This window comes from Scyliorhinus torazame, chromosome 17, assembly GCF_047496885.1.
Source record: "Scyliorhinus torazame isolate Kashiwa2021f chromosome 17, sScyTor2.1, whole genome shotgun sequence".
Lineage (NCBI taxonomy): Eukaryota > Metazoa > Chordata > Chondrichthyes > Carcharhiniformes > Scyliorhinidae > Scyliorhinus > Scyliorhinus torazame.
The window spans coordinates 3924799-3937653 of NC_092723.1; the positions used below are offsets into that span (position 1 = coordinate 3924799).

General features: G+C 44.4%; 2 protein-coding genes across 2 annotated transcripts in view; one reads left to right on the top strand and one right to left on the bottom strand.

Annotated features, from left to right (window-relative positions):
- Positions 1–12855, bottom strand: part of LOC140393643 (uncharacterized) — a 411041-nt gene that overhangs the window by 243527 nt on the left and 154659 nt on the right. The gene's annotated exons all lie outside the window — the stretch shown is intronic.
- Positions 1–12855, top strand: part of LOC140393640 (acidic mammalian chitinase-like) — a 31869-nt gene that overhangs the window by 10481 nt on the left and 8533 nt on the right. The window contains exons 4-8 of the mRNA XM_072479915.1: positions 4516–4572; positions 5024–5174; positions 7588–7712; positions 11805–11931; positions 12035–12217. Coding sequence (XP_072336016.1) covers positions 4516–4572; positions 5024–5174; positions 7588–7712; positions 11805–11931; positions 12035–12217 — 643 coding nt within the window. The remainder of the gene's footprint in view (positions 1–4515; positions 4573–5023; positions 5175–7587; positions 7713–11804; positions 11932–12034; positions 12218–12855) is intronic.

Below are 12855 nucleotides of genomic sequence, written 5' to 3' on the forward strand. Positions count from 1 at the left end.
GGAATACATGTTCCTCTCCATGGAATGCATGTTCTGCCCCATGGAATGCATGTTCTGCTCCATGGAATACATGTTCTGCTCCATGGAATGTATATTGTTCTCCATCAAACACGTTCTGCTCCATGGAATGCATGTTTGGCTCCATGGAATGCATGTTCTGCTCCATGGAATGCATGTTCTGCTCCATGGACTACAGGTTCGACTCAATGGAATGCTTGTTCTTCTCCATGGACTATGTTCTGCTCCATGGAATGCATGTTCCTCTCCATGGAATACATGCTCTTCTCCATGGAATACATGTTCTTCTCCATGGAATGCATGTTCTTCTCCATGGAATACATGTTCCTCTCCATGGAATGCATGTTCTGCTCCATGGAATGCATGTTCTGCTCCATGGAATGCATGTTCTGCTCCATGGAATGCATGTTCGGCCCCATGGAATGCATGTTCTTCTCCATGGAATACATGTTCCTCTCCATGGAATGCATGTTCTGCCCCATGGAATGCATGTTCTGCTCCATGGAATGCATGTTCTGCTCCATGGAATGCATGTTGTGCCCCATGCAATACCTTCTGCTCCATGGAATGCATGTTCTGCTCAATGGAATGCATGTTCTGCTTCATGGAATGCATGTTCTTCTCCATGGAATACATGTTCCTCTCCATGGAATGCATGTTCTGCCCCATGGAATGCATGTTCTGCTCCATGGAATGCATGTTCTGCTCCATGGAATGCATGTTGTGCCCCATGCAATACCTTCTGCTCCATGGAATGCATGTTCTGCTCAATGGAATGCATGTTCTGCTCCATGGAATTCATGTTCTGCCCCATGGAATGCATATTCTGCTCCATGGAATGCGTGTTCTACTCCATGGAATGCATGTGCTGCCCCATGGAATGCATGTTCTGCTCCATGGAATACATGTTCTTCTCCATGGAATACATGTTCTTCTCCATGGAATACATGTTCTGCCCCATGGGATGCATATTCTGCTCCATGGAATGCATGTTCTTCTCCATGGAATACATGTTCTGCACCATCGAATGCATATTCTTCACCATGCAATGCATGTTCATCTCCATGGAATGCATGTTCATCTCCATGGAATACATGTTCTTCTCCATGGAAGGCATGTTCTTCTCCATGGAATACATGTTCTGATCCAGGGAATGCATTTTCTGCTCCATGGAATGCATGTCTGCTCCATGGAATACATGTTCTTCTCCAGGAAATGCGTGTTCTTCTCCATGGAATACATGTTCTTCTCCATGGACTGCATGTTCTTCTCCATGGAACACATGTTCTTCTTCATGGAAGGCATGTTCTTCTCCATGGAATGCATGCTCTTCGCCATGGAATACATGTTTTTCCCCAGGGAATGCATGTTCTTCGCCACAAAATACATGTTTTGCTCCATGGAATGCATGTTCTGCTCCAAGGACTACGTTCTGCTCCATGGAATGCATGTTCTGCTCCATGGAATGCATGTTCAGCCCCATGGAATGCATGTTCTGCTCCATGGAATGCATGTTCTACTCCATGGAATGCATGTTCTGCTCCATGGAACACATGTTCTTCTCCATGGAAGGCATGTTCTTCTCCATGGAATGCATGTTCTTCTCCATGGAATGCATGTTCTGCTCCATAGAATACATGTTCTTCTCCAGGGAATGCATGTTCTTCTCCATGGAATACATGTTCCTCTCCATGGAATGCATGTTCTGCTCCATGGAATATGTTCTGCTCCATGGAATACATGTTCCACTCCATGGAAGGCATGTTCTGATCCATGAAATGCATTTTCTGCTCCATGGAATGTATGTTCTTCTCCATGGAATGCATGTTCTGCTCCATGAAATGCATGTTCTGTCCCATGAAATGCATGTTCTGCCCCATGGAATGCATGTTCTGCCCCATGGAATACATGTTCTCCATGGAATACATGTTTGTCTCCATGGAATACATTCTGCTCCATGAAATGCATTTTCTGCCCCATGGAATGCATATTCTGCTCCATGGAATACATGTTCTGCTCCATAGAATGCATGTTCGTCTCCATGGATGGCTTGTTCTTCTCCATGGAATACATGTTCTGCTGCATGGAATGCATGTTCTGATCCATGAAATGCATTTTCTGCTCCATGGAATGTATGTTCTTCTCCATGGAATGCATGTTCTGCTCCATGGACTACGTTATGCTCCATGGCATGCATGTTCTGCTCCATGGAATGCAAGTTCTCTTTGGAATGCATGTTCTGCTCCATGAAATGCTTGTTCTGCCCCATGGAATACATGTTCTGCTCCCTGGAATCCATGTTCCTCTCCATGGAATGCATGTTCTCCATGGAATGCATGTTCTGCTCCATGGAATGCATGTTCTGCCCCATGGAATACATGTTCTGCTCCATGGAATGCATGTTCCTCTCCATGGAATGCATGTTCTCCATGGAATGCATGTTCTGCTCCATGGAATGCATGATCTGCTCCATGGAATGCATGTTCTGCCGCATAGAATGCATGTTCTTCTCCATGGAATACATGTTCTCCATGGAATACATGTTCTTCTTCATGGAATACATTCTGCTCCATGGAATGCATGTTCTGCTCCATGGAATGCATGTTCTGCCCCATGGAATGCATGTTCTTCTCCATGGAATACATGTTCTCCATGGAATACATGTTCTTCTTCATGGAATACATTCTGCTCCATGGAATCCATGTTCTGCCCCATGGAATGCATGTTCTTCTCCATGGAATGCATGTTCTTCTCCATGGAGAAGAACATGTATTCCATAGAGAACATGTATTCCATGGAGAGGAACATGCATTCCATGGAGAACATGTATTCCATGGGGCAGAACATGCATTCCATGGGGCAGAACATGCATTCCATGGAATACATGTTCTTCACCATGCAATGAATGTTCCTCTCCATGGAATACATTCTGCTCCATGGAATGCATGTTGTTTACCAGTACTGGAATGATGTCTTGCACCAAGGTCTCAATGTGGTGATACTTAGAACATGAATCTTTCGGCCATCCATTGTTGAGATTGTGTAACACCATTTATAATATTTCATCCTTCTCTGTTTCTCCAACAATCAGTTTTGACTTTACATCCAGCACTGGTAGTGTTTCCGTGATCATATCTACATGAACCTGCACATCCACTCCAGTGGAGCTGTCAACTTGTGCTGTTGTAGCCCCTGACAACGCATCCGCTACCACAATGTGCTTGCCAGGTGTACAGATTAATTCAAAGTCATGGGCTGGATTCTCCGATCCCCAATGTCGCAAATGCGTTTGGTGACGGGGCGGAGAATCCCTGATGATGCCCCCTGAAAAGTGGCCTACCCGGTGAGTCCGCTGCGTGCCGTATCCACGCCCTCCTAATGTTGGCTGAGGCCCGACCTGCCATGCTCTGTCCCCGACCGGCCGAATTCCCGACGGCGTGGGCCACGTGTGGTCTCACCCATCGGTTACTCAGCGTGGCGGCTGCGGACTCAGTCCAGTGTCGCCACAGTCGGGGGAGGGCTGATCCGCGGACGGGGGGGGGGACATATTCGGGGCTGGAGGCACTGTGGTGGGGCAGTCCGAGGCGCGCGAGACGGCCAAAGGGGGGGACTATTTTTGCGGGCCGGATCCGCCAGCGGCATTCGCCATGAACCTCGGCGCGACCGCTGCAGGCCGCCGCTGTGTGCCTGCGCAGCCACGGACCCGGCAACTCTCCATGCCGTATCTACATGCTGGAGCTGGAGGTCCACGCTGCCTGATTGCTAGCCCCCCCGGAACAGGGAATCGGTTGCCGTTTTCCACCAGTTTTCCTGGCGTAAAACGCTACCCTTTTCATGCCGATGTGGGGTCTTAGTATCCAGAACGGAGAATCCAGCCCCATGTCTCTGAAGTTTCAACATTAGGCGTTGAATGTGAGGAGACATCTCACTGAGACTTTTCTTGACTATTCCTTGTAGCACCGTTTCACCAAGTCTGAAGACTGTGTCCTTCAAATCTTCACACTTCTGATCTTTAGTTTTTGATCACCATTCCAGGTACTATATTATGTTCTTGCACAGAGACAATTACTGAGTCGGCATACTGAAGAAGATCTAGTTCAAGACTAGTCAATTTTATGATAGTAGAATAAACTGTGGGTACGAAACTAATGCGATCAAACACGACTGACCACAACAATTTCTCCTCCAGACCCCCCCAAGGTTACAGTGTCACGTGCCATTACTTGCCTGACACCTACTGGTCGGAGGCTATACATATTTACACATATACTTGCTTATGCATATCATTACAAACCTTATAGTTTTTGTGTGGTAGATCCTGTTGTGAAATGTCTGGCCCATACTGAGGTATTTCTGTTCAATTAAAATTTAGAACCAAAAGGGGAAAGCGGTAAAATATTAGAACAACGATGATTTTCAGCACTTGGTGTTGTGTTAGTAAATGCATTTACTTATATTCCTCATTCTGAAAGAACAATTTCCCCGTTCTTCCAACAGAAATGGAAACCTTAAAACACTCCTGTCCATTGGAGGCTGGAAGTTTGGAAGTCAGAAGTAAGATGAAAATATTTTATTGTAGTGTTGGGTGAAATGTGCTTCTTTTCATATCGTTCATAATGTTAAAGAATCTGGGGTCAAAGAGATAGATTTGGGAATGATTAGTCTGTAGTTTTTGATAAGTATGTAGATTGTCTATTAATGAGCATACTGTTACTAGGTTCAGCTGTGTGTAAAATATAATTAAAATAAAATTTACCGGAAATTATCGAAAAGGAAAGATTGCATAATTTTTACAAAGGCTTAAATTGTGTCACTTGAAGATTGATTCAACTGATTATCAAGAGCAGCAACAAGAAACACCATATCCTAATGGTATTTTAGTAAATTATAATTGGTTTCCTTGTACATTATGAAATTACAAAAGATTCAAAGCCTTTCAGTTTCAGTTGGTAATTGCAGAATTTAAAATATTTCTGATTTTGTTCAACATTCTCCTCTCCTTTAGATTCACCGCTATGGCTTCCACATCAAAAACTCGCCAAATATTCATAACGTCTGTGATTAGCTTCCTGCGTGGCTATGGATTTGATGGTTTGGATATTGACTGGGAATATCCTGGGCCAGAAGGCAGAAGATATTTCACCGTTTTGGCAAAGGTGGGAGAAAATAGACTCAACAGGATGCTTAATCTCTTGGATAAATTGAAGCATCTTTCGATCCTATTTGTAAATTCAAATTTTTGATCAATGTATTCGGCAAGGACAGACGGAACATAGGAACAGTGACAGGACATTGAACACGGGAACACTGACGAGTCATTGAACATAGGAACAGTGACTGGACATTGAACATGGGAACAGTGACGGAACATTGAACATGGGAACAGTGATGGGACATTGAACATGGGAACAGTGACGAGTCATTGAACATAGGAACAGTGACTGGACATTGAACATGGGAACAGTGACGGAACATTGAACATGGGAACAGTGACGGGACATTGAACATGGGAACAGTGACGCGTCATTGAACATAGGAACAGTGACTGGACATTGAACATGGGAACAGTGACGGAACATTGAACATGGGAACAGTGACGGGACATTGAACACGGGAACAGTGACGGGTCATTGAACATAGGAACAGTGACTGGACATTGAACATGGGAACAGTGACGGGACATTGAACATGGGAACAGTGACGGGACATTGAACACGGGAACAGTGACGGGTCATTGAACATAGGAACAGTGACAGGTCATTGAACATAGGAACAGTGACAGGACGTTGAACACGGGAACAGTGACGAGTCATTGAACATATGAACAGTGACAGGACATTGAACACGGGATCAGTGATGGGACATTGAACATGGGAACTGATGAAAGCCACCCGTGGTTAAGTGCAGTCTCGTATACACTTAACAAAGTAGAAATTTAAGCTACACATCTCGGGTGCGAAATGAAACATTTATTGTGTCTATTGATTATAATTGAGAGTTTGAAATCTTCTTTTGAATACAAATCAAATATTCTCAGTAAAGCCCCTGCCAGCAGAAGACTTTAAGAGGTATAATTAAACTTAGTAGCGTACAAACAAATTTAACTTAAAAAATACAGTAATGGTTTCTTGCTCAAACAGCTTGCATGGACTTAAGAGTTAGAATAGAAATATGAAATTACGAAATAAGGATAGCGAGTAGTTAGATAAATGATATAGAGTGACATCAGAATGAAAATGGCTGCTCGGACCTTTATCTTTAAGGAAAATGTTACCAATCTGACTCCATCTGTTCCTACCCTTGTAATGTGTTGATTGGCTTGGATGAGTCTTAAATGGATTTGAGTGGATGACTAGTTGTCAATCATCAATGTGCAACATAGATATGACTATGTTGCAGCTTTGGGTGTTTTCTGTGTGTTGGAACGTAACTTACACTTATTAGCAGGTCTGGTATTTGCTGACTGCTATACTATTCACATTTTGAACAATGGTAGATTCATGTTAACTCTGGTGCTCATTTTGACCAACCATAGAAATTGTTTCATTTGCTTCTGGTTAGTCTGCAAATGTTTCAAATCCGTGCTTTTATTATTGCAAACTATACGCTTTTGTAATCTGAGGCAGTGTAAGCAGCCTTATGATGGGATCCATTTAAAAAATAAATTTTGAACTGGGCTTCAGTATTTACATCAAAATGGCTAAATCGATGATCCTTTCACCAATCGGATATAGCTGGTTTCCCTCATTAACTGACAGGACATTGGACATGGGAACAGTGACGGGACATTGAACATAGGAACAGTGATGGGACATTGAACATAGGAACAGTGATGGGACATTGAACATGGGAACAGTGGTGCTACATTGAAAATGGGAATAGTGACGGGACATTGAACATAGGAACAGTGATGGGACATTGAACATAGGAACAGTGATGGGACATTGAACATAGGAACAGTGACGGGACATTGAACATGGGAACAGTGAAGGGACATTGAACATAGGAACAGTGACGGGACATTGAACATAGGAACAGTGATGGGACATTGAACATAGGAACAGTGATGGGACATTGAACATGGGAACAGTGGTGCTACATTGAAAATGGGAATAGTGACGGGACATTGAACATAGGAACAGTGATGGGACATTGAACATGGGAACAGTGACGGGACATTGAGCTGTTAGCCTGTGACACCATTTAATGAGATGATGGCTGATGTGAAACCGAACCAACTGAGAGAGACAGTTTTAAAGGACAGTTTCACAGGATTTGTGAAACATGAAAATAGAATATTTAAATATGAAATATATGAATTTACACAATGAAAGTAATTGGATAGAATCCTCATTAATCACTGTTCTGGCGACTGTGCAGTAAGAGCTGGCAATCTGGCCTCCGTTTAAACCTGGTCCTACCTCTGACTTTACCCTTAGTTTAGATACAATATTGTGCGACACTTGGCCATGGATACGTTATATGAAACTGGACAATTCTTTAGTCTGTGTTTGAAACCCTCCATTTGGTGAGGATCTGTCAATAAGAGAAACGTTATTAATTTTCTAGGAAATGCTGGCTGCCTTTGAAGCTGAGGCGAAAAGCTCTGGAAAATCTCGACTGCTGATCTCAGCTGCAGTTTCTGCTGCACCGGGTCATGTCCATATGCACTATCAGGTTCCTTTGCTTGGACAGTAAGTACCATGTTAGTCACAGAGAGCTTTCTATGTCGGCAGTTGTTTTGTGTTCCCTTGCTAGTTCAGCTGGTTTAACTAGTTAACAGCTAAATCATTCAGACCTGCAATGTCCTCCATTCAATCTCCAGTTGGCGTTGAGTTGGCTGAATCCAGCTGAGGCAATGTTAGAGGTGCTAAGATTGTTCTTGGTATTTCCATTCTGTCCTGTAACCTCGAACACAAAGTGCAAGCATCGTGTCATCATGTGAGGATGGAATTGGGCTCTGCTTCTAATCTCTACTCAGCTAACTGGTCTCAGTGTTCAATGTCAACAGTAGACATCAATAATGATTCGTTTGTTGTGCAGAGCCTGTTGAATTGTATTTTGCCAAAGAGATAGTGAATCGTAAAAAAAAACCTTTTCGAACTCTGCTTGTTGTTAAAGCAAAGTGACAGAGAGGAAGGTGAATGCAGGGAGAGAGGAGAGAGAGGGACAGAGGCGGCAAGGTGAAAGAGGGAGAGACAGGGAGATGATGAGGGAGAGAGGTTGAATTTATCTACTCGAATGTGAGTTTAGCTTCTTGCAGTGTTTTGGGTTTGATAGTTTGGTTGTTGGCTGGAAGCGTCGCAGTTATTCTGTATTCACAACTTGGATAATGTTCAGAAAGTTGGACAAATGTGACTTTTCTTCAATGAACAGTAAAGTATGAAAAATAGAAGGTGAATAGAAGAGGAAAGAATTTGAATGGTGTACCACTTCCACAGCTTTAGTGCATCCCAAATATGTTCATCGTCAATGAAATATTTCGGAGTACTGTAGACATGGTTGCAATGTCTGTAAATGCAGCAACCAACAAACTCACATCAAATCCCCAGTAACAGCAATGAGGTCATCGCCAGATGTACTGGGATTTCTTTCTGCTAGTTTAGATTGAGCGATAAATGTCTTTCAGGAAACAAGGAGAACATCTTACCCCTTGCCTTTTGTAAAAAATATGTATTTTGAATGATGTAAGAAGTGTCTATGCATTAAGATTCCCCACCTTCAATCATCATGTCATCTATTCAGCTTTGCTTTCTGATTTGATTCTCTGAAGCTACCGACCCTTTTGCAAATATCAGAGAGCCCACAGTGAAAGACCGAGCGGTAATCTGCAGACCTGGAATAATGTGGGCATGTGAGAAGCTGAAGATTCAAGAAGACCTACTGGGCACAGGGATTTGATCAGAGATCCGTGGAAGTTGTTTTGGGTGGCATTTGCCACTTGGTTTCATGAGCACAATTTAACTGAATAATTTCTAAGTGTCATTTTGGGCGGGATTGGCGGGGTGTTACTCGACAGCTGCGTTAACGAGGTTGCGGCCTGTACCTAACTGCAGTTAGTGCCAGAAATGAGCCCCAACAAACTTCTCGGCATTACTGGCTGTCTCACCATCTGATTCTCCATGCATTGCACAACGACAGTATGGGCAGCAACATATCGGGTCTCCGCCTTGGTCTCCGGCCTCCGCACTGCCGTCATCAGCCACTCGTCATCCTGGGGTGGCCCTCAAAGGTGTCGGGGATCTCCAAGTGTCCTAGGATATAGCTGTCATGCATGTTCCCTGGATAGCGTGCACACACGTGCATGATCCGGAGGTGGTAGTTGCACATGCGTTGAACATTCAGGGAGTGGAATCCCTTCCTGTTAATGAAAGGCACTCCCTGACGCCCCCATGCCCACAAGGCGACATGCATGCTCTCTATTGCCTCTGAACCTGGGCTATCCCGGTGATGGCAGAGAATCATTTTTTTCTTTAAAACTTTTTTCCAATTAAGAAGCAATTTAGCGTGACCAATCCACCTACTCTGCGCATCTTTGGGCTGTGGGGGTGAGACCCACTCAGACATGGGGAGAATGTGCAAACTCCACACAGACAGTGACCCAGGCCCGGGATCAAACCCGGGTCCTCGGCGCCTGAGGCAGCAGTGCTAACCACTGCACCATAGTGCTGCCCAAATGGCAGAGAATCCTGCAGTCCGGGCATCTTGATGGGCCTGGGGCAGCTCAAAGTTGACATAGTCTGATGTCCAGCCACACAGGGCATCCGTTATCTCACAGATGCACTTGTGGACTGCAGCTTGGGAAATGCCACACAAGTCCCCGCTTGAACCCTGGCATGAACCAGTGCATGGACGTTCAGGGCTGCGGTGACCCTACTGAAGACCGGGAGTGAACGTCCTCCTCCTTCACATGGTGCCAAGCCGGCGGGGACATGGTGCCAGACTGTCTCTTTGATGAGACACAGTCTCCTGTGGCACAGGCTGTCCATCATCTCCTCGAAAGATGAACAACGCCTGTACACCTTGGGCCGTCGCTGACTCCCCCTCTGGGTTCCGTCTCGGCCTGATGGGTGGCCCCCTGCACATGGGGTGCCCCTCCCGCCTGCGTCGATGTTACTGCCTTTTCAGCCGCCTGGGCTGCCACCAGCACTGCGACGACAGCCTCTGCGGCACCGATATAACTATCCATATTTTGTATATCTGCAAGAAATTGGAGAAGGAGGGGGACCAACAATCGGATCCTCAAATCCCCCAAGCCTCCCCCACCTTTGCGAGTCCCGCCTTCCCTCAGATTGCCATCCACCAAGCTTGTTGTGATGGAAAACCTGGCTCTGCGCACTCTCCCAGTCACAGCAGGAGCCCCTAGACCCAGACCCCTGCTACTCACCTCCTAACCTCCCCTCAGCAGACATTGAACCAACTTCACATTTTTAAAAAGAGTATTAAATGACGCCCGTGTGATTTCTCAGTGGGGAGCCAGTTAATCTCTGGGAGGCTGTTGCTTTCGAGTTCAATTTCGTTAATGAGGTGGAAATTGATGCAAATGAGGGTTAATGATGTGCTCGCTCTGTTTGGGTGTGATCCAGAACTGAGCATCAGGAACTATCTGGTTAGACAGCAAACTGATTCGCGCCCGGTGCAAATCTCGATTTTGGCCATTCCCGCTATTTAACCAGCGCATCGGGCGCAACACGGTGGTTAAATCGCACCCGGAGTGTGCTGTGTCCGACCACAATTTGCCCATTGGTTTACATGGACAGTGTCCCTACTGTGAAAATTAGAGTATTGGATCGATTTTGTAACCTCTTTTATCCTTACAGATCTGAAAATATCTGTAAAAGCACAGTTGGAGTGAGGAATAATGTATTATAGTTTGTTGAGGAAATCCACAGGAAAAGTCAAGAATTCCTAATACATTTTATGTTGGTAGAATTGTGTTTATGGTTTTAATTAAAGTAGGAGTCAGAGTGACTGTGTGAATCTAAACTGTGGGTCTGATATCTTTCTGATTCCAAAAATACTTCAAACAGATGTTTACAGAAAGTCATTTGACAAGGATGGGTACAGAACAGGTATAGATTTTGGTGGGTTATGAAAGAAAGGTGTCATAGGTAAAATATGGATAAATGCGGTTACTTTTCTTTTAAAGCTCTTGTTTGTATCAGATGAGCACTGGCCATTTCAAAGCTCGCAGCTTGGGCAAGGTTTGGCTGTTAGTGTCCGGGAACTTTCAGTAGTCTCCAATGTTTCAGAATAAACTGGGAGCTGGCTTCTAAAATAAGCTTTAAAGGTTTGAATGCACACGAGAAACACACAAAGGCCTTCGCACTGGCTCACTCGTGGCCCTGAGTCAGACCATTGCTCTCTCAAGCCACAGCACATTGTATTAGTTAACACTCAGTGCCATACTGAGGGAGGGCAGCACTGCCGTCTCTCGGATGTGATGGTGAAGTGAAGTCCTGATTCTTGACCAGATGACAAAGGCTCCATGGCATTATTCAAGGAAGAGTTCTCCCAGAGTTCTGCTGAACATTTATTCCACAACAATAGCATCAAATCAATCTCATTGATCTCAATGCGACAGCGACTGTATGTTGAATATAATTCATCATCGGTGAACTGATTTGGGACATACTGAGATCATAAAAGATCCTAGATAAATGCAAGGCCCTTTTGTATTTTCTTTTTTTTTTAATTGTCAGAGCTCGTTAGTTTAATAAGTCAGATAATTACCATTTCTTTTAGGAAACGGGATATCAGTCTAACTCTGTTCTTTTCCTATACAGAATCTTGGACTTTTTCAATGTGATGACCTACGATTTCTTTGGACCCTGGAATAGTGTCACTGGAGAAAATAGCCCTCTCTATCCTCTCCCCAATAACAGAGGTTATACCAACCTGTACTTTAATGTGGTAAGTGTTCATGAAAATAGAATCCAGTCATATTTATTATTTCCAATGTGTAACTGCCTTCAACCTGATGATTTGCGAAACCTTTCTGGTTTTTTTTCTGCAGAATTATACAATGAATTTTTACAAAGATCACGGGGCTCCCGCAGAGAAACTGAATGTTGGATTTGCTACGTATGGCCATACCTTCAAACTGACCTCATCCCGCACTGGGGTGGGAGCACCATCTGTAGGTGGTGGACCTGCTGGGAAGTACACCAAACAGGCCGGAATCCTGGCCTATTATGAGGTACTGATAACAAGACAGCTTCCTTGTTCTGTATGTTTTAAAATACTAACCAAGTACTGAATTTAGCAACCTAAAAATCTCAAACTTTACTGTGAGAAATTTCCTCATTCGTATAAACGTCCTCAGGCAGATTAAGTCACGTGTTCAAATGTATTTTGAAAACATAAGCTGACTGCCCTTGTGCAATTCGAGTGATGAAAGTTTCCAGAATGGCCCAGTGTTAAAACAGGCCGTGCATTCGGACATCCTTACCCAGGACACCTCGATCTGATCATCTGCCCCGTGAATGAAGGCCCCGCTGCCTCTGCCAGCTTCACAACACATGGCATCGCCCAGCTTAGCTACCAGGAGCTGAAACGTGTGACATCACACTCTGATGATCAGAGACACAATGTCACAGCCGCCATCAGCAGGAGGTGTTTGACTCTAAACCTGTTAGAGTTCTTTGACGAGATAACAAATAGGTTAGACCAAGGAGAGCCAATGGATGTTATCTATCTTGGCTTCCAAAAGGCCTTTGATAAGGTGCCTCACGGGAGACTGCTGAGTAAAATAAGGGCCCATGGTATTCGAGGCAAGGTACTAACATGGATTGACGATTGGCTGTCAGGCAGAAGGCAGAGAGTTGGGATAAAAGG